Genomic DNA, 27,208 nt, shown 5'->3' on the forward strand with positions numbered 1-27,208 from the left:
TTGTGTGTCCAAGAAAGAAACCGATTCTGAGGAGCAGTCCACGGTGAGTTTGATGGTGGGATGGAACTTGTTGATGTTATCGTGTAGTCTCTTCAGTGATTCTTTGCCGTGGGTCCATAGGAAGAAAATGTCGTCGATGTATCTAGTGTATAGCGTTGGTTGGAGGTCCTGTGCAGTGAAGAAGTCGTGCTCGAACTTGTGTATGAAAATGTTGGCGTATTGGGGTGCGAATTTGGTCCCCATGGCTGTTCCGTGTGTTTGGGTAAAGAACTGGTTATCGAAGGTGAAGACATTGTGATCCAGGATGAAGCGGATGAGTTGTAGGATGGTGTCTGGAGATTGGCTGTTGTTGGTGTTGAGTACTGAGACTGTTGTAGCGATGCCGTTATTTTACAACATTATTTTGTTGTGGCTACAGGTGAATAAGTTCCTGTCCCCACATCAGTAAGATTTTTCATATTTCTTTTGGTTTGCATTGATGTATATACAGTTTGAAAAAAAATGTTTTTTTTTACATTCCAGGGCATATGCATATCATGTCATGTCTATGTATAGCCACTTGCTGTAGGAAAACGAGCCACAGTTGTTCACAATGGATATGAGGTCACGTCACTCTGGTAATACTTGATTCACATTTTTGGGGAGGAGTTGTGGTCACACTCTGATGAAAGGACTTCACGGGTCTCTGTTAAGTCTGAAGATTGTGGGTTTAAGCGCCAGTCCGAAGCTTGAGCATATTATCTAGGGTGACATTTCAGTGCAGTACCGAGAGAGTGCGGCCATCTTTCAGGCGAACCTAAAAGATCTTACGGCATTTTTTTGTTTCAAAGAGGAGGGAGTTCTCCCAGTATCTGCCAACTGACCTACCAAAACGGATTAACTGGTCATTGCTGTTTGTGTGACTTTGCTGTGTGCAAATTGGCTGCCATATTTGCCTACAAAACAAGTGGTGACACTTCAAAAGTACCTCATTGGCAGTTACAGAGAATGTACAGCACAGACACAGGCCATTCAGCCCAACTGCTGGTGTTTATGGTCCACACGAGCCTCCTCCCACCCCTCTTCAGCTAACCCTTTCAGTATAACCTTCTATTCCTTTCTCCCATGTGTGTTTATCTAGCTCCCCCCTTAAATGCATCTATGTTATTCACCTCAAATACTCCATGTGGTAGGTAGTTCCATTTTCTAACCACTGTGCAGTGAAGCGCTTTGGAATGTCCTATGGACGTGAAGAACACTATAAATACAAGCCTTTCTTTGAGGTGAACAATTAGGAATGGAGGAACAGGAGTAGCACATTCAGCCCCTCGAGCCCGCTCCGCCATTTGATAAGATCATGGTTGATCTGTGACCCAACTCCATATACCTGCCTTTGGCCCATATCCCTTAATACCTTTAGTTGGCAAAAAGCTATTTATCTCAGATTTAAAATTAGCAATTAAGCTAGCATCAATTGCCGTTTGCAGAAGAGAGTTCCAAACTTCGACCACCCTTTATGTGTAGAAGTGTTTTCTAATCTCACTCCTGAAAGGGCTGGCTCTAACTTTTAGACTGTGCCCCCTACTCCTAGAATCCCCAACCAGCGGAAATAGTTTCTCTCTATCCACCCTATCTGTTCCCCTTAATATCTTAAAAACTTCAATCAGATCACCCCTTAACCTTCTAAACTTCAGAGAATACAACCCTAATTTGTGTAATCGCTCCTCGTAACTTAACCCTTGAAGTCCAGGTATCATTCTAGTAAACCTACCCTGCACTCCCTCCAAGGCCAATATGTCCTTCCGAAGGTGTGGTGCCCAGAACTGCTCACAGTACTCCAGGTGCGGTCTAACCAGGGTTTTGTATTGCTGCAGCATAACTTCAGCCCCCTTGTACTCCAGTCTTCTAGATATAAAGGCCAGCATTCCATTAGCCTTACTGATTATTTTCTGCACCTGTTCATGACACTTCAATGATCTATGTACCTGAACCCCTAAGTCCCTTTGGACATCCACTGTTATTAACTTTTTACCATTTAGAAAGTACCCTGTTATTTCCTTTTTTGGTCCAAAGTGGATGACCTCACATTTGTCTACATTGAATTCCATTTGCCACAGTTTTGCCCATTCACCTAATCTATCAGTATCCCTTTGTAATTTTATGTTTTCATCTACACTGCTTACAATGCCACCAACCTTTGCGTCATCAGCAAACTTAGATATGAGGCTTTCTATGCTTTCATTTAAGTCGTTAATAAATATTGTGAATAATTGAGGTCCCAAGACAGATCCCTGCGGGACTCCACTCGTCACATCCTGCCAATGTGAGTACCTACCCACTATCCCTACTCTCTGTCGCCTTTCGCTCAGCCAACTTCCTAACCAAGTCCGTACTTTTCCCTCAATTCCATGGACCTCAATCATAGCTAACAGTCTCTTATTTGGGACCTTATCAAATGCCTTCTGGAAGTCCATATAAATAATATACATTGACATTCCCCTGTCCACTACTTTAGTCACCTCTTCAAAAAATTCAATCAGGTTTGTCAGGCACGACCTACCTTTCACAAATCCAGTTGCCAATATAAATGCATTGCCTGGTCTCTGAAAATATGTAGTACTAACAGAACATAGAAGAGCTCAGGGAAAGTTCTGGGCCTGTTGCTTGGCAGAGCCCCAGGAACAAGATCATGCATCTGTAATCTGTTAAGTTATGTATGGTATTGCTTAAAGGGTAAATTAGCTGAAGGGTACCATTCATCACATCATATTGGAGTGGATTTCCTACAGAGGGCCACATCCTTGTGTTACTAATAGTTCCTGTGGCTGTGTCTGCACTTCATTTTAACTTTCAGAAACAGGTTATTGGATAAGATGGTGCTATGGAGCTCACTGCACTAAGATCCCTACTACAAGCAACAACATTTCTGGATTCTAAAGTTTCAAAAATGAAGTGTACTGGTCATAAAATAACTAGAATTATTTTTATATATAATGGGAATAGTAAATGCAACTGAACATCAGACAGACACTTACTGAAGTTTGTCTAAGAATTTATGGGCTAAAGAGTACATTTTTCTTGGAGAATAAATCTAAGCATAAATGCTTTGAGGCATTACACCACATCTGCCCAGTGGATCAAGTCAAAGATAGGCCTTTAAACGATCCACTCTGAGATGAGCTTCTGAGTCCAGGTCCTCTCTATCACAAAGTCTGCCTACTTCCACCTCCGTAACGTAGTTTGCCTTTGCCCATACTTCAGCTCATCTGCTGCTGAAACCTTCATCCAAGCCTGTCAGCTCCAGTCTCAACTATTCCAATGCCCACCTGATGAGGCCCGCATCCTCTATGCTTTATAAACTTTGTATCCTATCCTGCAGCAAGTCATTGGTTCCTGATCCCCTAATGCCTCAAATTTAAAATTCTCATCCTTGTCTTTAAATTCCTTTATGGCCTCACCCCTCCCTCTCCCTCTGTAACCCCCTTGTGCTACAATCCACCCCCTGACTCCAAGCCCTTTTGCACCCCCCTTCGCCCCACCACCGTAGACCATACTTTCAGCCACCCAGACCCCATATTCTAGAATTCCCTCCCTGGAGCCTCTACCACCTCCATCTAATCCTTTAAGGCCCTCTTTAAAACCTACCTCTGATCAAGCTTTTGGTCACCCCTCCTAAAATCTGCTGCTTTGGCTCAGTCCTTGAGATATTGTTTTATGTTAAATATTAATGCAAGTTGTTTTTGTTGTTTGTTTATTAATTTGTTTGCTGTAATCACACTGACAGTGTGCCCAGATAAGATCTCACATTCTTCAATTTTTAAAATAAACTATTCTTCAAAGAGATGCTGGCAGTCTGGATCTCACTGATTTCCTGAACCCAAAGCCCAGATTCCCACTGGTCTCCTAGACCCCAAGCTAAATATCAGAGCCACACAGATAGTAAATTCTACCAACTCGGCTAGTCATCCAGGTAACTACTTATTGTGTTGGATCAAGAACTGAGAATCTGTGGAAAAACTGATTTAAAATGCTCAAATTACATTTTTGGTTGGTTTATCCAAAACCAAACCCGAATTCCTGCAGTTTTCCCTACTTCCCCACCCCCCCCCCCCAATTCTTGCTGACAATCAGGAGTACATATAACAGGAATATGGATAAGAGATTTGTCGGCACAACAAAAATAAAAAAAAAATCATTTTACATATGTTAATGTGTTTGTAATAAATAAAAACTACCCTCAAATAAAAACACGCATAGCAAGTTTGGCAGCATCTTTTCATCCATTTGTGCAACAGGGCAATGAAGCAGCTTTACATTTAAAACAAATTACATTTATTTGGTATTATACAACAATCTTATAGTGTGTCCAGAACAATCCTCTGAAAAGCTCATCTCCCAATGGCATGTATCCTTCAATTTCTTTGTTAAAATTAAAATTAAAAACACAAGGTTAGGAAGGAAAAAAAATTGTCACCAATTGGTCAGGTTTGCTCAACTGCTTTGTGTAAGGCAAAAAATGTTTTTGTTAGTCAGAAAAAAAATGTACAGAATTCAAATGAGCCATAAAAACAAGTTAGATCATAGCCTGGCCACAATGTGCAAGTGTATTATACATGCATTTGGCAAGTGATGATCAGCTAGCATTTATTATACAGCTTTCAATTTTTGTAACATATAATCCAGTTATCTATTTATTTATCAGTCAACTGGTTATTGGCAAGATGCATTTCCCTTGGCCTTTAGTTGTAAACATGATTTAGAGAAGTGCCAAGGTCATAATTATATTTTTGGTCGTTTTACAGGAGGGGTGAACAAGCTTAAAAGGGCATCACTGCCAGTTATATTAACAAAGATAAAAATAATAAACCACATCACCTTGTTAACACCTAACTAACATATGTAACAGGGTAAAAAGACTACCCAATTCATCGAAATACTCTAATATTCACTTATGCTAAAAATGACCGTTGACCCATGAGTTTCAAAACGAACTACAGACCTGTTACTGAACACTAGAACTTTACCAGACACCAGGATGTCACGTGGATTTCTTTCAGTGGCAATCAGCAGCTGAAGTAGAACTGAAAAAAATGCTGCCTTGCCAACAGAAACAATACTAATACGTTTGAACAGTCTGCATTACCTGCCAGTAAACTCTGAACTTGCTTGTAGTGTACCATTTCTCCTGCTGTTGAAATGCAACAGTCATTCAGGCAAAATACCACTTAGCCTTAAAGGTTCCGTCTGCAGTTGGTGAGCCCAGGAATACTACCCAATCCATCACATGCCTGAAGAAAGGATTTAAAAGTATTTGCCTAATAATGGTATATTTCACAGGTAGTGGTTCTCATTTTTATTTCCTGGTCTGATTATGCTTCAGTTCTCCATTTTGCCTTCTTCCATTAATGGATAGCATACCAGATTTGGCTTTGTGGCGATCATATGTCACAGATACAATAATAAAAATAATCAGTGTCACACACTGGATGGCTGCTAGCAGGAAGAAATAGTAGTCCATATGGCATTTGTTAATGTTACCTGGGGGGAAAAGAAGAAATAATTAACCTTTATAAAATTGACTTTATGCAAATTAAGAGGCCATCACAATTAAACTGAACATAGAAAATGTGTTTTTAATGAACTACACTGAAAGAACACCAACTGGGATGACTTTGATACTAGTTTTACTATGTATACAGAAAAGACATTGGAATTAGTAGTATGGAAAATGTACAACTTGTGGACATGACTGATACAATCCAGTAATAAACCTCTAAATTGTCATGTGTTATACAGGTGAAAGAAAGAAAAGATGTGCATTTATAAAGCGGGGGGCGGGGGGTGGATCTCATGGTGCGAAACCCGGAAGGCAAATGGGCGGGTTGTGATCCTGAGGCCAATCAATTACACTTCCGGGTTTCATGTCTGACTGACAGGCTGGCTGGCTGGCGGGCAGGAAGGCGTGCTGCAGCAGGCCGCAGCCAGGATCGGAGGGAGGGATTGTGGGCTGGGGAAAAGATCCGAGGGCAGGAAAGTAAATCGGAGGTCGTTGGAGGTTGGGGGTAGGTGGGGTTCACGATACCGAAGTAGGGTGGGGGGGGGGGGGGGGGGGGGGGGGGGAGTGGTCCTGTTGGACAGGTGAGCTTGTTGGGCCTGGATGAGGCACTCCTGCTCTTCCAGGTCCACAAGCAGTGCAATAAAAGGCACTCACCTCGTGGATCCGGCCCTTACCGCTTGTTTTCACCTGACGTGAATGGGAAGTGATGAGAAACCCAAAATTTTTTTTTTTTTTTTTTTAAGTGTCCAATACACAAAATATTAAGTATCTCAGTGAGGTACATTGTCCTTTCAAGTATTGGCCCACCGGTTTTAAGTGGGGGCGGGAATTCCTGGTGTCTGCTCGCCACACGCATACAAACCTGCCTGGGTTAAACTCAAAAGTAGGCGTGTTGGAGCCAGAATGCGGTCCCGCTCTGAAAACGTAGGATTTTTACTCCCTACCTGCCCCCAACTCACCCGTTCTTGGGGGTTAAAATTTACACCCAGATGATCATTTGGTCAAATGCTGATTATATGATGTATAAGCAAAATTATGCTGGTTTAATGTTGCCTGAATGCATCCAAATTTTAGGCACTTTGATACTGGTTCTTGGACTGAGAGAGAGCAGTGCTCAAGAGTCGTACAACCGGACAGCGTCACTCCCCCCTCCCCATGTGATCCCAGTCACTGTTGGAAAAAGGAAGAGCTCCACATTCTGTGCTCGGGAGGGGTCACCGACACTATTGGAGGGATGCAGTTTGCCTCCTTTACATCATAGTCTTCTGTACTATCTCTGAATTCTAGTGCTTTACTAGTTCTATAGCATTCTGATATTTACAGGCATAAACATATAAAAGGATTCTTTATTAAACTTTAACCATTTAGATCAATATCAAGTACAACACAGTGTGAAATGCTTTAACATTCAAGAGCAAATTTTATATAGTACACTTTTTTGATGGGAGGTATAGAACTAGAGCAGTTTTGCATTCAGATAATTTGAACTGTGTTAAACAAGTAACATTTACTCCTTTGCTACAATTGCACAAAAGGTCTCATTACTAATGAGTCACTCACACCAAAGCTTCTTACCACCACAAGACTACACATAATATATATATATATATATATTATATAAATAAAAATAAAAATAACTAAAACACAGTACAAGAAAAAAATGAATGTTTACTGGAGGGCAACTTATGACAGCATCTTCAGGATTGTTGTTGGTTACATGGGCTCAACATATAGCCTATTGAGAGCTCCATTACATAGAAATACATCGAAGCTACTGAAGAAACAGGCCATTTAGCCCAACCAATCCATGTCATTTACCCTCTATCTATGGCCCTCGTTCTAGACCCAAAACTACTGGAAACAGCCTGCTTCTACCTACCCTCTTCCATTCCTTCAAAATTGTAATCACTTCTATGATACTGCCCTGTAATCTACATTGTTCCAATGAAAAATCCCCAATTTTTCAAGTCTTTCTTCCAATTTATATTTCCTCATACCAGGCAGCATCCTAGTGAATCTGCGTTGTACCCTTTATCAAGCCTCAATATCCTTCCAATTGGAGCCCAATACTGCACGCAGTACTCCAACTGCAGCCTTAAGGTTTTATATAGGCTCATTGTTAACTCTTGGCTTTTATATTCTATGCCTCTTGTGATAAAACCTAGAATATCCCCAAATCCCTCTGCTCATCCAAAGCCTACTTCCATTCAGAGTCTAATTACTCCTGGGTTTTTTTGAAAAAACAAAATATAATTAGCAACACTTTAAAAGTGGCTGGTTTAAAAGAGGCCAAGATAATCATACAATAGCTTCAGGATTAGAAATAGTTTGGAAATACAAACCAGGGGGCAGGTTCTACAAAAGAATCAAAATTTATTATAAAAGGAAAGAATAGAGGAGTTGAGCTTCATTTCAACAGTGCAGAAGGCCAAAGACATAGGGGTAAGAGTGGCATTAGGGCAGGAAATTGAAGTGGCTGCCTGCCCTGATAAGTGTTTCCAGCATTTTCTGTTTTCGACTCAGTCCAGCATCTGCAGCTTTTTTTGCTTTTTCTTTACTGCAATAGAATTCCATACATTTTTACCATTTTACAGTGGGAATGCTCATATCACTAACATTTCAAATTTGAGATTATATGCTACACTAGGCATTGTAGCTAGGGGTCTGTCATTAGAATGTCTGTGGAGATAGTACTGCTCCCCCCAATGGCAGAAAACAGATACTTCACTTTTCAATTTTCTCCACAGCCCTGGTGGATGTTGACATCTCTTGGAAGCTATAGGACTTTCCACTTCCTGAATTTATGAACGTTTAACTTCAATTAGTTGAGCAGTTTCACAACGGCGGCATATACTGAATTCAAGTTCATTCCTTTTGTTTTTAAAATATAAAAGAAAATGATTTGTAAATAATTTGAAAGTCAAAGTGGGAATTTCTTTACATTTGCATATTACTCAAATATCTGGGAAAATTCTTTTCTTTGAAAATGGATACTCATTGCACATTTACTTAATTGCCTAGAAAGTTTGCTTAGGAATTCCTTGTTGGGTAATTAAAGATAAAAAGTACTGCTGCTTTGCATTTCACTTTTTCATGGGGAAGCACCTGCTGTACCTATCACTGTATCCAATCTAAAAATGACGGACTACTTCTGTGAATCATAGTTATTGTTAAGTGGACATCTCCCCAAAACAAACACACATTTAGAATACTGAAATATTTTAAGTACTTAAAAGACTTCTTTAATCTTTCAAAATACAGATTTCATTTTTTTTTAAAAATTCTGTAAATGTTTAGAGAAATATACTGTAACTTTAGCCATTTAATTGACTTAGTATCATTGATAGCATTTTAACATTATTCCTCCCATTTCATCTTTTTCTATTTTCAGGTCTCCCCTGCCACCCATCATCACTCCTCCTCAAACAGAAAGGCAGATGTCTTGCTCCCAGCTGTCTTGCTCCTAGGTGTCTGCTGCTCTTGAGCAGCTGCTGGTAGATGTACAAAAGCTGGTTGGGTGATTGCCTAATAATTTTCCACTTCCCTTCCACTGAAACACCTAGGGATTGAAATTCCTCCGTGTGCATTATTTTTAGTGCGATAGCTAATGCATTTATATCAAAATACAGTATTCACTGTTTTAACTAAGTGCATTAGAGAGACTGAGGCACAATATAATACAAGATGCACCACTAAAAATTTGGGAACTAAGTTCCAGCAGCATTGTAACAAAGTTAGTGCTACAACTGCATGCCTTATAATGAGGATGATGTATTCAACAGGAAGCTCACAATGATTTATCAAGTAGAAAAAATGATAATTCAAATTTGCTACTATAAATAGAGCAAAACGCTGCTAATGCTACAATGGCTTATCAATTGTAAAATTTAAGATTGGTGTTGCTTTATTCCTCTTTTTGATGATGCAACTGTAATTGTTCAGCGCCATGAAATATGGTGCAATTAAATCTAACCATCTGTATATTTCTGATGTACAATACTCAAGTCAAAGCACCATTAGAGCTTTTAACAAAGCACTTTGGAATAGATTCACCTTCCTTTTAGAGATTAGCATAGATAAAGCACATATGCATACCATTTAGAATGCCAATCATTTTCAACATGGTGATTTAAGCTGTAATTAGTGTAATATAATTTGGAAAGTAAGTATGCCTTCTTTGCTCGACATATAAAAGTAGGAGAAAAAATAGGAAACAGCTTAGAGTACTTTATTTATTTTAATATGCAGGAATGAGCTAAAGAAGTTTGTCATGGGGGGGGGTGGGGAAGAGGGGGCAACACTCCCTAATTGATCTTTATTCACTATGAAAGTTGATATCAGTGATGTGCAAAATATGTACTGTTGATTTTTTTGTCTGACACTATAATTGGCACTTTTGGTCACAGTAGACATCTTATGCTGGTGATGTTGGAGTTTTGTAACAAACGATTTAGGAGATTTCTGTAATATATTTTTATATGACTTTGGATAGACAGGGCAAATGAGTTTTTAAAAAAAAATTGGCTTCAGCCAGCAGTACCCCAAAAGGTAAAGCTCAGTGCATCAATAGCCAAAGGACCTTTGATGGGTGTTCTGGGCCTAGCCTAAGCATGCACAAAAGTGAAGGTTTCCTTTGTGAGCACAAGCTGAAGCCATTGGAAGAAAGCCGAAAATATAACCGTAACATTGGCTATTAGTGCATTCTTTGAAAAACAAAACTTCACAAAACAATTGAATTTGAAAACTTAACTACCAGACTGTGGCAAGAATACATGACTGAACAAACAGAACCCATAAATGGTATAAAACTTTTTTTTCTGGCATGTCAATCAACAGAACTATTCTCAATCATTGGAAAAAACAGGATCGAGTTGGAATTATTATATATCAGAATGGGTGAAGATCACTTAGTGGATAAGGATTCATGTGGCATGAAGCTCTAAGCTGGACTGTGTGTGCAGGTTATTTTTTTCTCTCGCTGGGATAGAAATAATATTATTTGTACTTGGAGGTTAAACAAATGAAAAACACTAGTATAATATAGTCCAAGGTGATTTCAAAAATCAGTTGGTCTAATGCCAGTAATGTAGAGCTGCACTGTCTACACTGTTGCTGTTTAATCAATTTGATGAAAGCATTGATTTAATACTAAAAAGCAAATGAACACCACTTATTCAGGAGCCCTTTAAGGCTACCAACATGTGGCATGAACAGTGAGCAGCAGCCTCCGTATCTCACTGATGAGTAGGTTTCACCCAGTTGTGCAATCTTTCTGATACAAAGTATAAGCTTGCAAGTTAGCAAGCACATTATTTAATTTAGCACTCTTTCTGGTAAAAGACTACAATAACTGCAATAGAACAGGACCATACAATGGAACTGCTCAAATAACAAAAGAAAGCTGTAGCACTGACGTAGTGAGTGCAAAATTGCTGCCACTTTTGTCTAACGGCAACAGCTGTGCCTGGTGTATAAAGGAAATCTATAGAAAATTGGATACCAAGATCCATTTCTTTAATTTACATTTTAAGATACCCCTTCTCAGACATAAAACAGCAATAAGTATTTATTTGCCTGTGGGTATAATGGCGTTCATCTGCAAATTGGAACAACATGAGGCAGATTTTTTTTTCACATCAGGCAATAAATTTAGAAGGAAAGCAACAGAGATAAATTTGAGGCCAGGCACATATAACAATAAGTCCAATTACATGGAGCCCTCTGGGTACGTACAGACATGTGGCTTTTGTCAGAACCAATTACCTGAATTACATCAACCCAAGTCTAGCAATCCATGAAAGTCCTATTCACCACCACACCACTGCTTGAAATGTAAAAAGCTTTTGGATTTTGTTTGATTTTTCATGTTCAGCAGTAAACAGGCAAGTTAGACCATGTGTGGGCTGAGATGCACTGGTTTATTTGCAATTTAGTGTCCTTGGTTAGGATCAACGGTAGATTATAAAACTGGATATTATATTATTGTACCACACTATACAATATGTTAAACAGTGTGAATGACTTACTAACAGTGAGGAATTGAAAATGTATGCAAATTTTGACAGGACATGTAAATCCACTTAACCTTCCACGTTACCACTATTATTTTCCACATACCATGGCTCTTAGGCAATGATTCTAAACTACTTTGGTCTTGGGTACCATTATCCATTTTTATTTATTTTTTCCTCCTCTAATTTATTTCTCTCTGTAAGTTGTCGACTTTCTGTTGTGGTACAGTTTCACTGGTAATGGTTGATCTGACCCCTTGCTCAAGTGGTTATTGTTGTGTACATCTTAACAGTGAGTATCAATAGACTATTTGTTCAAGGGCAGCACAGCCAAGCCAATGTGAACCTATGTGCAGTTCCAGCAGAAAGCACTAGATAGCAATCAGGACTGGGACCTGGTCGATTTTTACCCACGTCCCAAATCCAGAGTTGCTGACACTAAACATAGCGCACTGACTGCTGCCTCAGCTGAGCTCAGCTAATGAAGTAGAAACTGGGGATCAAACCTGGAACCTCAACTACTCACTAGATAAACCCAACTTGCAGTTAGAGTGCTGGCTAGAAAACTTAATTTTGTTTCCTTATGGTAGGCCAAGTGGCTTTTCTGAATCCAAATGATATCTGACTGATCACACAGGTGACAACCTTTTATACATTAAAGGAATACTATTATATACACCTTTGTAAAAAAAAACTAATCATACATGACCACATATCACAAGTCTCACAGATGCTTATTTCTCCCTTTTCTTAACAAATTAGTGCAGTACATGCAGATTGTGCTTACAGTAGCTACCATTCAGTCTGCCTCATCCAACTGAAATGGCCATCTCTGATGTGTGACTGCTTTCTAATTGTTTCCTTGCCCCCACCAATGCTCTGCAAGGTCTAGTGACCCATGCAGAAGCATGACTAAATTTAAAATTCAAAGTTCTATTGTCTTAGAGGTTCAGACATGTAATTATTTGAGCTGCATTACTTTGAAATTAAGCAGCATCTTGACTTATACAAAAAATGAATGAGCAAATTCAAATCAAATTAACCTACATTTGATTAAATAGAATATCTTAATTCAAACTTCAACTCCTGACATAATGTATTAAACCAATGAAACTATGGGACAATTATTTCAGTTATTTAAATTTATTGGTTAGGAAAGTAACCCAATTAGAGCAATGCATTCTACCTGAAAAAATATGCATGAATTAGTAAGGATAGGACTACAATGCTTGTAGAACCTTTGAACTATTTTATGTATTCCATCTGTCTTTGGGATCTACCGAAATAGTGCATCAGTAAATGTGCTTTATACTGTGGCTCTATTATAGCGAGAGTCAAACAATGCTTGATATAGCTGACGTGGTACTTCAGGCTACGCCAGTGAGCTAATGGAGCATTACTAAAGGTTTTGGCATATTGGTTTGGGTCATGTGCATGAGCACTTATGCATATACAGGCTCCCAAGAGAGCTTTGGCATACACACAACATACCTATGGAATACATGAAGGATAGTAAAATATGGCAAAAACAGTGACAGGTCAATTTATATCTTTTCCTTTCATGTAATGTGAAACCAGAAATCAAATTTTAGCAGTAAAATAGAATCTCCAAATTGAAAGAGGAAAACTCAAAACAAAAACAGTAGTTGTTTTTAGTTTATAGTAAAAATGGCTGGGTGAATGTTTCAGGCTGTAACATAATCAGAGTGTTGATTATATAAAATATACAAAATGCTCTGATCATGTCAAAACATTGACAATTTTTTCTTCATTTCCTCTCTATTTGTACTGCACACATTTTTAGGTTACCTAGGCTTGTTGCATGTAGTAAAATCACTTTCCTATTCACCAAGCTGGAAAATATATACTGTTATACAGCATAAAAAAAATCAATTTTCATCACTGGTACAGTACTTTTCCATCTGTGATTCAACAATTGCATGAATAACCCATCAACAAAAATCACTAATGATAAACATTAGCAGCTTTGAAAACAAGAAAAACAAAACATTTGCTTGACTTATTAAAAAAATTATAAGCTGCCAAGTCAAGTTAGTTGTTGTCTCAGTTGTAAAATTATATTAAAATGTAACGAAAGCATTTGCCTAGAAGCAAAATACTGCAATAAACTTCTCTGTTACCAAACAGTATTACTGATGTATAAAACAGAAATGCTTCTAGTCTTGGACTCTTTTTGGAATGGGATTTTAAAAAAAGAGATTTGTTACTCTGCTTCTGAAGCAACTAGAGCCAGATAAACATCATATTGGAATGGAATAAAAAGTTACTTCTATTTTTTCATTCCAATGTGGCCTTTATCTGGATTTAGCTGCTCTTTTATATGTTATTTAAATTGTGGTTTTGTTTTTCAATCTTTGCAAGTATTGGCAGAGAGACACCCTCAAGCATTCCATCATTCCTTATGCACAAGCTCTTGAATATTTTCATTACTTAAATTACAGTGGAGCTGTCTGATATTTTTTCAATCTAAGTGATAGGAGGGAGGAATAAGAAGTGGGTAGGGGAGTTTTGGATGAGTTCAATTTCACGTAGGTTGGAGTTCCAGAGTCTGGTGAGATCATTGGAGAAATTAATCTCAGAGGTGAAAAAGGCGGAGATGTGGATTTGAGCCTGGCAAGGACAAAGACATGTAATGAGTGTTTTGTTGGCAGTGAGGATGAGGTAAAGTTGGAGGTGGGTGATGCTACATATGTACCGTACCCCATCTGGGTATGGTAGCATAGTGGTTATGTTACTGGACTAATAATCCGGAGTAATGAGTTCAATTCCCACCATGGCAGCTGGGGAATTTAAATTCAATTAATTAAATAAAATCTGGAATTAAAAGAAACTAGTATCAGTGATGGTGGCCATGAAACTACCAGTTTGTCATAAAAACCCATCTGGTTCGATAATGTCCTTTAGGGAAGGAAACCTGCTATCCTTACCTGGTCTGGCCTATATATGACTCCAGACCCACAGCAACGTGGTTGATTCTTAATTGCCCTCTGAAATGGCCTCGCAAGCCACTCAGTTGTAAAATCTCGCTAAAAAAAGTCATAGTAAGAATAAAACCGGACGGACCACCCGGCATTGGACCACAAGGCACCGGATACGACAAAGGCAAACCAAGTCCAGTCAACCCTGCAAAGTCCTCCTCACGAACATTTGGGGACTTGTGCCAAAATTGGGAGAGCTGTCCCACAGACTAGTCAAGCAACAGCCTGACATAGCCATACTCACAGAATCATACCTTTCAGCCAGACTCTTCCATCATCATCCCTGGGTATGTCATGACCCCCGGCAGGACAGACCAACCAGAGGTGGCGGTACAGTGATATACAGTCAGGAGGGAGTGGCCCTGGGAGTCCTCAACATTGACTCTGGACCCCATGAAATCTCATGGCATCAGGTCAAACATGGGCAAGGAAACCTCCTGCTGATTACCACCTACCGTCCTCCCTCAGCTGATGAATCAGTCCTCTTCCATGTTGAGCACCACTTGGAGGAAGCACTGAGGGTAGCAAGGGCACAGAATGTACTCTGGGTGGGGGATTTCAATGTCCAACACCAAGAGTGGCTCGATGGCACCACTGAGTCCTGAAGGACATAGCTGCCAGTCTGGGCCTGCGGCAGGTGCTGAGCGAACTAACACGAGGGAAAAACCTACTTGACCTCGTCCTCACCAACCTACCTGTCCATGACAGTATTGGTAGGAGGAGTGACCACCGCACAGTCCTCGTGGAGATGACGCACTGAGGACACCATCCAACGTGTTGTGCGGCACTATCACCGTGCTAAATGGGATAGATTCAGAACAGATCTGGTAGCTCAAAACAGGGCATCCATGAGGCACTGTGGGCCATCAGCAGCAGCAGAATTGTATTCCAGCACAATCTGTAACCTGGCATATTTCTCACTCTACCATTACCAACAAGCCAGGGGATCAACCCTGGTTCAATGAGAAGTGTAGAAGAGCATGCCAGGAACAGCACCAGGCGTACCGAAAAATGAGGTACCAACCTGGTGAAGCTACAACTCAGGACTACATGCATGCTAAACAGCGGAAGCAACATGCTATTGATTGAGCTAAGCGATTCCACAACCAACGGATCAGATCAAAGCTCTGCAGTCCTGCCACATCCAGTCGTGAATGGTGGTGGACAATTAAACAACTAACAGGAGGAGGAGGCTCTGTAAACATCCACATCCTCAATGATGGCGGAGTCCAGCACGTGAGTGCAAAAGACAAAGCTGAAACGTTTGCAGCCATCTTCAGCCAGAAGTGCCGAGTGGATGATCGATCTCGGCCTCCTCCCAATATCCCCACCATCACAGAAGCCAGTCTTCAGCCAATTCGATTCACTCCACGTGATATCAAGAAACGGCTGAGTGCAAAGGCTATGGGCCCCGACAACAACCCAGCTGTAGTGCTGAAGACTTGTGCTCTAGAACTAGCCGCACTTCCAGCCAAACTGTTCCAGTACAGCTACAACTCTGGCATCTACCCGACAATGTGGAAAATTGCCCACTGTAACTGATTAACTGGTCATTTATCTCTCTGTGGGACCTTACTGTGCTTGCCTATATTACAGGTGACTACACCTTAAAAATACTTAATTGACTGTGGATATCCTATGGATGTGAACTGTGCCATGTAAATGATGTTTTTTTTTCTTTCTTTACTATAAACCCTAGATCACTATCGTGATCAGCACACTATCACTATTCTGTTTAACACACAGGGCCCAATATTAGGATGGAGGCCAGTTGGCACTGGGGGGGGGGGGGGGGGGGGTCGACTGGGCGCACTGCGCATCCGCATCACAGGCTGTCAGCAGGAGGAGCCCTATTTAAAGGGGCAGTCCTCCAATGCTCCTCCTGCAGCAAAGAACCAAATTGGCAGCATGGAGCGGCCCAGAGGCAAGGCTGCTCCAAGGTTCTCAGACTCCTCACTCCAGGTGCTGCTCGATGGGGTCAGGAGGAGGGAAACGTTTTTCCCCAGTGGACGGGAGGAAGTGGTCTGCCTCTGCCACCAAGAAGGTCTGGCTTGAGGTGGCAGAGGAGGTCAGCAGCAGCAGTAACATCTCCCGAACCTAGGTCCAGTGCAGGAAGCGCTTTAATGACCTAACCAGGTCAGCCAAAATGAGTATACTTACACATTCTCCCACACTCCTTCTTCCACATCACCTCCACCACCACACAGCTCCTTCTGCACTGCCACCACAACTGTCTCGCATCACTCCTCACATCCACTCAACCATCATCCTCACCTTGCCTGAACTTACTCACCGCCCCAGTTCCCATTCGAACATTACCACGCAACCCAATCCTCATACAATCTCATGGCTATGTCTCACACGCACCCTCCCATGCATCTCCCTCATGGTCACCCCCACCCATACCAATGCATGCAGCGGGTCACTATGCAACCATCATTCAATCACGCCTCTCTGTGTTTTGCCTTGATAGGAGGAGAGATGCCAGAAGGCCCAGGAGAGGGATGATGGCAAAAGGGGACATGGAGGTGGAGACGCCACTCAAAGTGCTCCCACTTCTCACCCGTTGCCCCCTCTCAACCAGTACCCGCAATATTGCCTCCTCTCCAGGTGGCCGATTCTGCCCCTGCACAGGTGTAAGTGGAGCAATCTTTGGAGGGGCCCTCATGGGCACCGAAACCCAGAGGGCATCTGCGCAAAGCATCTCATCGGTCAGGGCGTGGACAAGAGCAACCTGCCACTACCTCAGCTGAAGCCACAGGGGTAGCACCACGTAGGGGCTCCCATAAACGTAAGACAAAGGTTTTGTGAGCACAAAGGGGATGCACAAGGGTGTATGACAGAATGTCATATTTTCATTTAGTTTTGTTTGTTTTGCCAAGCACTTCAAAATTTGTTATCACCACTACTGCCACGTCGTCGCAAAACTTGTCTGGTTTGTGCAATAATTCTCTTTCCTGAGGATCACCATGGAGACGCACACCTGATGCCACCCACTGTGTCGCTGCAGAGTGGTTGTAGGTGTATTTGCAGGGCTCTTTTGTGCAGACGACTGAGAAACGCCGCGATGTCCCCTAAAAAAGGGAACATGGGGTCGATTTTCGGATGGCCGAGTGGGTGTGTTCGTGGCGGGGGGCCTGCGAAAATCCACCTGGAGAGGAGGCAATATTGCGGGTACTGGTTGAGAGGGGGCAACGGGTGAGAAGTGGGAGAACGTTGAGTGGCGTCTCCACCTCCATGTCCCCTTTTGCCATCATCCCTCTCCTGGGCCTTCTGGCATCTCTTCTCCTATCAAGGCAAAACACAGAGAGGTATGATTGAATGATGGTTGCATAGTGACCCGCTGCATGCATTGGTATGGGTGGGGGTGACCATGAGGGAGATGCATGGGAGGGTGCGTGTGAGACATAGCCATGAGATTGTATGAGGATTGGGTTGCGTGGTAATGTTCGAATGGGAACTGGGGCGGTGAGTAAGTTCAGGCAAGGTGACATCCTGGAAGGATCCGAAGAAGTTGTTGAGGGCAGTGGTGACTTTGACAGCGACAGGTAAGAAGATGGTGCTCGGGCCAGCCGGGAGCAGCTCGGCATGAAGGAGGCTGCAGATGTCCACGACTACATGTCGAATGACTCTGAGCCTCCGTGTGCACTGTTCCTCAGAGAGGTCCAGGAAGCTGAGCCTCTGTCTGTAGACCCAGTGACGAGGGTAGTGCCCTCCGCGACGCATCTCTCTCTGCGGTTGCCCTCCCTCCTGCTGTGCAGGTGGATGTGTCACAGCACTGTGTTGTGGAGCTCCACGTGTCAGAGGTGGACGGCATGGCCTGCGAGGCTGGTGATGTTGTTCGCCCTACGATGAGGTCATGACTGCAGCTATGGTGGACCCCATCCGCAAGATGTACGTTTGAGGGGGTCCGCAAGGTAGGTAAATGTGTCTGCACACCGGAGTTGAGGTTCCAAGTTTGTGAATTTTTGTGTTTGGAGGAGGTTGGTGCAGGCCAAACTTTGTCCAAAGTGACAGAGTGGCCTCCTGCAATGAGTGAGGGTCTCCCCCCCCCCCCCGCCCACCTGTCAAATGGACCTTTGCAGCTCCCACAGGCTGGTGGCTGCAATACGTCTGTTTCAACTGGGAGTGTTTCCCCCAGTACGGGAAACATGCTCAGTTGAGATGAAAATCCCACCCCTCCTAAAACATCCTCCAATCAGGTCTGCAAACGACCTGAACTATCTAATTAATTGGTTTAAGTGGGACCCTGCCGGCTTTAATTGCCGGTGGGAGTCCCGCATGCGGGGGCTGTGCACGCATCTAAGCGCGTCACTGGGGAACCCGGAAGTGGGCGGGTTGGAGCCAGTCTCCGGACCCGCCCCGGGAATCCCGAATTTTAGCAGGCCCCTCGCCACGAACGCACCGCTCGGCCATCCGAAAATCGACCCCATGTTCCCTCTTTTAGTTCCTTGCCCCCAAAGGCAATCATTTTACACTTATTCATTTTGAGTCTGTCACCTATTAGTCCAGTTATTTAAAAAAGATCTAAATCTTACTAAAACTGGTTGAATTGTTGTCACAAGCCATCTGAAAATCAAAGTACTGTATATAAAATCAACAGCATTGCTCGTGGTTCATTCTGTCAATAATACCTTTGGAAAAACTTTGCAATTCAGTTAAAGTTCAGGATTTCCCTTTCCTGAATTAATGCTTAATTCCTTAACAAGTTTTTCCTTTCCAAACCGTTCACCTGTGACATCTCAAGATTTTTTCAAAGGCTTTCACTTCAACGAATGTTAAGCATACTGGTCTATAGATTCCAGGTGTGTCTCAGCTCTATTATAAATAATGCATTCATGTTGGCAAATCCTGAGAAGTCTTTCCCGAATTTAGCAAACATAAAAATTTCAGTTAAATCCTCATTCATTTCAGCTTCCATATCCTCTAAAACTTGATGGTGTGCGTTGTTTGAACCAGGGGTTACTATAAGAATATCTAACCTTTTTAATCTGTATATACTATCTCTCCCTCTGCTGTTCCTGGAAGTCTGATAGGACAATTTTGCCTTCTCCTCTTGTATAAAGGCAAATGTGAAGATTTCAACTTTCCACTATCATTTTTAAGTGAACTAATACTTTTCTTCATCCTTCGTTTACCATGTATAAATTTGACAAACCCTTTATTAGTTGAGACGTTCCCAGCAATCATGCATTCAATATTTTCTCTTGGCTTCATTTTTCCCCACTTGTTTCATATTTTGTTACTTACTCAATTTTCCTGCCTTGGAGTCCGTATATGTTCTGAAAGCATTTTACTCATCCCTAGTACCACTCTTTGCATCCTTACCTAACCCAATGTATTGGCCCTTTTAATCTGTTTTGATTTAGTTGGATTTAATCTCTTAGAGATTGATTAGTAAATATTGGCCGTTGGTAGTGGTCAGAATCACATCATTGGTGCAAGGAGTTGGGTTTAGTAAAAAGTCTAGAGACAGCTTAATTCAACATCCTACTAGTTTATCTTCTACACTAGCCTTCATAATTCTTACTTGTATGTTATTTCAAATAAGTGAAATATTATTTCAAAGTAGCCTTAAAAATTAAGGCATAAATAAGACACATTTAATGTTTCCTCAATCCAAATGGGAACACAAAAATGTGGAATAATAGCTAGTCTGAGAGCTAAATATGGAGGCTGATTTGCTTACACTGCAGTTATGCTGAGCTTAATCTTCCACTGAATCAGGGTCCTGTGGGGTAGTTGTCCTTTAGTACAGATGGCTTATATTAGAAACAAGCAATTATATTTAATTTATACACATTTGATCTTCAATACAAAACAGGGCTAAACTGTCCTTTTAATATGCATCCCAACCAATATCTTTTGTTTTTCCATGACTACTAAAATCTTTTTGTCCCCGTTGACTAATAGTATGTCCAAATAGAACCTATCAGACAACAGATATCAATCCAACTCATTGCTCTGTTAGAATAGTCATAATCACAGTGTTACTGACTCACCAGCTTTAAGGAGTCATTTAACCTTTTTGCAATGAGAATTAATAGGTGGATGAAAAGGATCCATGAACCAGTAGAAACTAAACAATAATTAATCTACTCTGGATTCACTTCACTGCATCTATAAATAGCAACTAATTATATTCATAATGTATAAAAATAATCCACTCCAACTTTTCACAGCCAAATGAAATGCAGAATGTTCAAACCCTGCTGAATAGGCCAAACTCCATAGTGCAAAACAAAGAAATTTGTATCTACTAGACTTATTGGCCTGCTATCAATTATCCCTGCGGTCCAAACAAACAAGAAAGATATGGGGAAAGCATAAATTTATACAGCTTTTCACAATATGACTGACAGGCTGCCTCAATGAAAGTTCTATGTCATTTGAAAGTGCTGATCATTACGAATGAAAAGGCATTTGATAACCTGCCAAAGTAGGCATTAAACATTTCAGCTAGGTTAGACTTTGAGATCATCCTAATTCCTGATCAGTCTCATTTATTTTTCATGAGGACAGATAATTTGTCACAATAATTTGGTGGTGCCGATACTGGTTGATTCATAAGTGAGCGTCGCAGCCAAGTTCCCTGGATGCCACCTGCTGGTATTTGACATCAGAATGATTTCCTCTGGAGAGGACAGTAAATGTGATTTTATTTTGCATATTGAAAAAGATGGCATATTGAAATATTTATACTTTACTGTTCCATTATACATGTTGTCGTTAACTGGATACGCAATTAGATTTTGTTTTTAAAAACTCATTCCACCGATTCCATTGCTTTGGAAAACTATTCTTTGAGTATTTGTGTAGCAAAGGATACATCTCCATTTAGCTGCTTAGTTACTCCATGTACACTAACAGCTCAAATGCCTAGGATCAACTTTACAAAACAATTCTATTCAATACTAAACCAAATAAGTAATCAATAATGGATTTCCAACAATACAGGTGTGGCCAGTGTGAATCTTCTATTGGGACATATAGGGCTCACCTTGGTACAAAGCAGTAACATTTCACCTCTCCTCCCCCAAACGCCATTTCAATGTTTCCCTCTTTCTTTTGTGTATTTCCTCCATGTTTTAAAGATGGGACTTCCTGATACAATGCTGTTGGTTTTATAGTGAAAGATTTGGATAGATGGGCTGACAAACACCATAGAATGGTTACAGCACAGAAGGAGGCCTTTCGGCCCGTAAAGCTACAGTCAACTGGCCTTGAAGATTCTTGACTGAGCGTGCGAGTGCATTAAAGACTACTACTGGAGACTTAGCAGAAACAGCTGTTTTATACATTAACTACAAGTCTAGTAGCTGCCTATAATACTACAGCAACACTTCTTTGGAAGTGAGCCATAAGTAATTCAGTTCTAGAGAGAGGGAGACAAAGCAGAAAGAGAGAGATAGATGGTATTGGCCATCAGATACCCACGTTTGTGTAAATTAAGTTGTAGAAAGAGCTTAAACCTTGATGCAGACACATGCAATGCACTCAGTTCCCAATAGCACTGAAATCAAATAATAAGTCATAATATTAGAAGTGGAGCCAAAAATGGTTAAAAACAAATCCAGCAAAAAGGTTGCACACAATGGTTGCAAGAATGTGGAGTGCATGGCCCCTAAAGACCATAGATGCTTAAAGACAAGATAGATATTTAACTAAGAAGTAAGGATATGGAGAAAAGGCAGAAAAATGCAATTTTAAAAAATACAATTGGTGAGCAGGGGTGGTCGGCTGAAATGACCTAATCTAGTTTGTGGTTTCCCAAGATATGCAGATAAGAATTTTACCATTTGAGATTTTAAAACATTTTGCGCATTTACGCTAAATAAAAAAGGGGTTATAGCATCTGCTTTTGCAATAAGTTTGTGTACACAGAATATACCAGATACAATTCTACTGTTCCTTTGTAAAACAGCTTTGGCATTTTTTTTTAAAAAAGCTATTTCACTGAAGTAGAGAAACAAAATAATGTAATTTTTAGATTTAAATAGGCTACACTAGTATTTAATTACTGCCAGAAGAGGATTTTTCAGATCTGCAAGTGGTATTATCCTTATCATAGACAACTTTGCGGCATTTACAAATTGTGATGTTAGTTTTCAATAATACAAGTTGCAAAATATCAAAGGTTGTTACAGTTGTAGGGCTAATGTACTCAGACTGATTGTTCGGAAAAGCTAAGTTCATGTACACAATTTCAAGCACATCTCCGCTCCCTGCCTCCGCTCATCTGCTGCTCAAATCCTCATCCATGCCTTTTCTACCTCTAAACTTGACTATTCCAATGTTCTTCTGGCAGGACTCCATTTTCTACCCTCCATAAACTGGAGCTCATCCAAAACTCTGCTGCCCGTATCCTAACTCGCACAAAGTCCCACTCACCCATCACCCCTGTAATCACTGACTTACATTGGCTCCCGGTCCGGGAACGCTTCGATTTTAAAATTCTCATCCTTGTTTTCAAATCCCTCCATGGCCTCACCCCACCGCCCCCCTCCATTCTCTGTAACCTTCTCGAGCCCTATAACCGTTCGAGATCTCAGCGCTCCTCCAATTCTGGCCCCTTTCGTATCCCCGATTTGAATCGCTCTACCATTGGCAACCGCGCCATCAACTGCCTAGGCCCTAAGCTCTGGAATTCCCTCCCTAAATCTCTCCACCTCTCTACTTCTCTCTCCTCCTTTAAGACCCTCCTTAAAACCTACCTCTTTGACCAAGCTTTTAGTCACCTGTCCTAATATTTCCTTATGTGGCTCGGTGTCAAATTTTGTTTGATAATCCCTCCTGTGAAGTGCCTTGGAACATATTACTACGTTAAAGGCACTATATAAATGCAAGTAGTTGTTGTTTTTATAGAACTATCTTCCCTCTCTCAATGATCTAACAGCAATTCCTGAAACTGTACCTTTTCTGTGTTCAGCCTTTGTAGAGATGTGCATCTGAGAGATTAGCAATTATCCTATTTGCAGTAATCTGAATATTGCATTTAATGCAGCCTTACATTACGTTATCCACCATTTTGAAGAAAAGTTGGTATTAACACAGATCAGAGAGAGTTAACAGATTAAAGCAACTAATATCTTTACTTACAATTAAATATTAATATGAATGGGTTAATTACCCATAGTAATCAAAGTCAAGGAAACAAAACAAGGGGAATAGCTTGTTTGGATTTTAGTAACATATCCATCAAAACCAAATCTAACCAATCTTTTTTTTTCCCCAATCAAGTACTGATTTTTCATCGTTCTGATTTAATTACAAAGAACCACATTTACTCACCAAAATCGCTCTTGCAGTTCATCCAACCAATCCAATCAACAGACACTAGGGCCAGAAGTCCTGAACCAACAAAGGAGCCAACTCCAGTAAAGAAAAAGAATAGACCCATGATAGCACTTTGCATGGACTTGGGAGCAGCTGAGTAGGCAAACTCCAGACCTGAAAAACCATAAAACAAAGAGCACAGTTTTAGGTGCAATCTTACAATTCCATCGAAGAGTGAGTAGCTGGATATAGATTAATCTGTGGTTTGCTGAAATTACTTTCCAGCTTTGAACAGAATTGCAAGCAGCACATCTTTCATTATATACACAATACATTCACAAAAGAATTCTGCAAATTTCTAAAAAAAATGTTATATACAAAGAGTAAGAACCAATTGCATTTAAATTCTGAAATATATTCTTGTTACAGAATGTATTTAATATTGGTGCACTAAAGCTACCTCAATTTTTGCTTCACATCTATGCTAAAATTGTGGTGTAAATCCAGATCAGAACCGACCTTACTCGGTAGAGATGCAGCGCAAAACTCCCTAGAGTGGTAGTCTCGCATCACTTGGGTTTGACAACACATGTAATTACGATGCAACGTCCAACTGGGTTTAACAAGTGCCCAAGAGGTCCTTTGGACCTGGACAATTGTTAAACCTATCTGCAATTAATTTAAATAGAGAATGAATATGGATCTCCCCGGGCAGAAGAATTTGAGTTCCAGCCATACAGGTGCCGGACAGTGTAAATGGGGTACTTCCTGGCTGGAACGGACAGTGCTGTTACCTGCAGTAAGAACACAGTATTAGTTCACGTTTGGATAAGATAGCCTTTAGAATTTTAGCAACCGAAGTCCAGTATATGCTAAAATTGTTTTTAAAATATCACAACTTAACACACAAAATTTTCATAGAATTTAGATTATTTTAATCCAATTCTATTACACCTTGTATAGATATGATCCACAATCTAATCCCAGAGCTAATGCTCAAGATTTATTGCACTGCAATGCAGTTCCTTACCATTCAGCACTGCTATATTGTTAATGCAAACAATGGTTCTGTATGTGACTGTGAAAGAGATCAACTATTATAGCCATTTTGAATCTTAGTGGTGATCTGTATTATGGGCCTGGACTCTTCACCTAGGTTTAATCGATAGAAAATAATAGTTGTTCTCAAATCAGAGACTGATGTGTGCCAAAACTGATTTTGCATCCAGCAGTCATTGAAAACAAATCAGTTCCCGATTGGAAAAGTAGCCAAAATGTTCCAGATTTAAAAAGGTGTGTGTTAGCCTAATAAATTACCCTATCTTATTTATGGTAGGGCAGAAGTTCCAAAACGAGGTTATCAGGAGAGGCATAAGGCGGAAGGGGTGGGATAAAAGCAAAGTGCTGAAGTCCACCCATTCTGCCTCCTCCAGCGGCATGTCCCCAATTTGACTGAATGGGAGGAGCAAAGGATTGAAGTGGCATTCATTGAAGTGAACAATTAAGAGTTTGTCTACCAATTATTTTGACAATCAAACAGATTAAAATAGTTACTGAATATTCACATGATTAGACTATCCCTAGCTCATGGCGCTTCCTTGCTAAAATGAGGTCTGAGTAGATTATCAGTAACATGCTAAACTTGTACTGTACAAGTGCCAGCTCACTCATTCAGATTACTTTTTCACCAATAGCCAAGTGAATGAACTACAGATCAATACAGATTTAATTATTTATTTTAATATAGCAGTGTTAACGCCCTTCTGACTAAATGTAATGAGTTGTGTACCATGCATGTAAAGAATACATGGCAAAGTAACAAGTTAATTGATTGGGAGAAGGAAGCAGGGATGGTTCAGTGGATTACACACTGGTCTCTCACTTCAGGTACATGGGTTCAAATTCCAGACTGATGGCTGAGTTTAAGGTGTTAAGTGAATTTGGACAGACTCAATTCAGTTCCTAGTCAGCATAGGTCCAACATAAAACAACTGGCAATTTCCTTTACAGAGGCTGCAGGATGGTTGGAGTGTGCATTGCCAAAATTTCATCCTGGTGCAGCAGGGGATACTCTTCAGTGGTTAGAATTGATGCAGAGTAGAAAGGCTCTGTTCTACTTAACCTGGAAGTGCTTTATCCTGACAGTGTGCCTGAAACAGAAAGTGTTACCCACTCTCATAAGCAAAAATACTTAATTAAGTTTATGGTTAATCATTTGCATTTCTACTTAATACACATTGAAAATGTTTTATTAATTATAGCCTCAAAATTACTGATAGTATTTTTGCAGTCTTGTACTGTTTCTTACGAAGGGGGGAGGGCGTCCGCGAGACATGAATCTTTGAAGGGGAGAGGGGGCACTCAGCAAAAAATGTTTGCGAACTTCGGGGTAGGGCATTGAAGAAGCTGATATTGGGCATGGAGGCTTGCGGATTGAATCTCATGCTCCTCCTGACCCTTTTCCCCCTTTACCGTTAGCAATCTCGGTTGTACTTACAAGCAAGCAGACTGGCATCTAGTTTAGATGATGCATTTGAAAATTATTTCGATGATACTAAGCAAAGCACACCTTTTGGATGGAAGAACGAGTAGATACAATATAAATTAAATGGTACAATTTTAAAAGGGGTGCAGGAACAGAGAGACCTGAGGTTCACATACACAAATCTTTCAAGGTGGCAGGACAAGTTCATAAAGCCATTAAAATAAACATATGGGATCCTTGGCTTTATAAATAGAGGCATAGAGTATAAAAGCAAGGAAGTTCTGGTTAACCTTTATAAATCACTGGCTATGCCTCAGCTAGAGTAGCGTGTCCAATTCTGGGCACCACACTGTAGGAAGGATGTCAATGTCTTGGAGAGAGTGCAGAGTAGATTTATTAGAATGGTACCAGGAATGAGGGACTTCAGTTATATGGAGAGAATAGAGAAGCTGGGATTGTTCTCCCTGGAGCAGAGAAGGTTAAGGGGATATTTAATAGAGGTGTTCAAAATGATGAAGGGTTTTGATAGAGTATGTAGGGAGAAACTGTTTCCTCTGGCAGGAGGGTTGGTAATCAGAGGACACAGATTTAAGATAATCGGCAAGAGAACCAGAGGGGAAATTAGGAGAATTTTTTTTTTTAAAACGCAGTGAGTTATGATGATCAGGAATGCACTGCCTGAAAGGGCGGTGGAAGCAAATTCAATAGTAGCTTTCAAAAGGGAATTGGATATTTACTTAAAAAGGAAAGATATACAGGTCTATAGTAGAGCAGGGGAATGGGATTAATTTATTGCTGTTTCAAAGAGCCAGCACAGGCATGATGGGCCGAATGGGCTACTTGTGTGCTGTATGGTTTTATGGTTTTGACTATCAAAATGGTGTACGCCAAGCACAGTGGA

At 40.8% G+C, this 27,208-nt stretch overlaps 1 protein-coding gene across 1 annotated transcript in view; it reads right to left on the reverse strand.

Annotated features, from left to right (window-relative positions):
* Nucleotides 1-4,288: 4,288 nt before the first annotated feature.
* The window catches only part of slc15a4 (solute carrier family 15 member 4), a 72,144-nt gene continuing 49,224 nt past the window's right edge, over nucleotides 4,289-27,208 (reverse strand). Inside the window, exons 7-8 of the mRNA XM_068005755.1 lie at nucleotides 23,838-23,996; nucleotides 4,289-5,517 (exon numbers count right to left, since the gene is read on the reverse strand). Of these exons, the coding sequence (XP_067861856.1) occupies nucleotides 5,333-5,517; nucleotides 23,838-23,996 (344 nt within the window). The 3' untranslated portion in view covers nucleotides 4,289-5,332. The remainder of the gene's footprint in view (nucleotides 5,518-23,837; nucleotides 23,997-27,208) is intronic.

This window comes from Heptranchias perlo, chromosome 25 (genome assembly GCF_035084215.1).
Source record: "Heptranchias perlo isolate sHepPer1 chromosome 25, sHepPer1.hap1, whole genome shotgun sequence".
In the NCBI taxonomy this organism is placed as follows: domain Eukaryota; kingdom Metazoa; phylum Chordata; class Chondrichthyes; order Hexanchiformes; family Hexanchidae; genus Heptranchias; species Heptranchias perlo.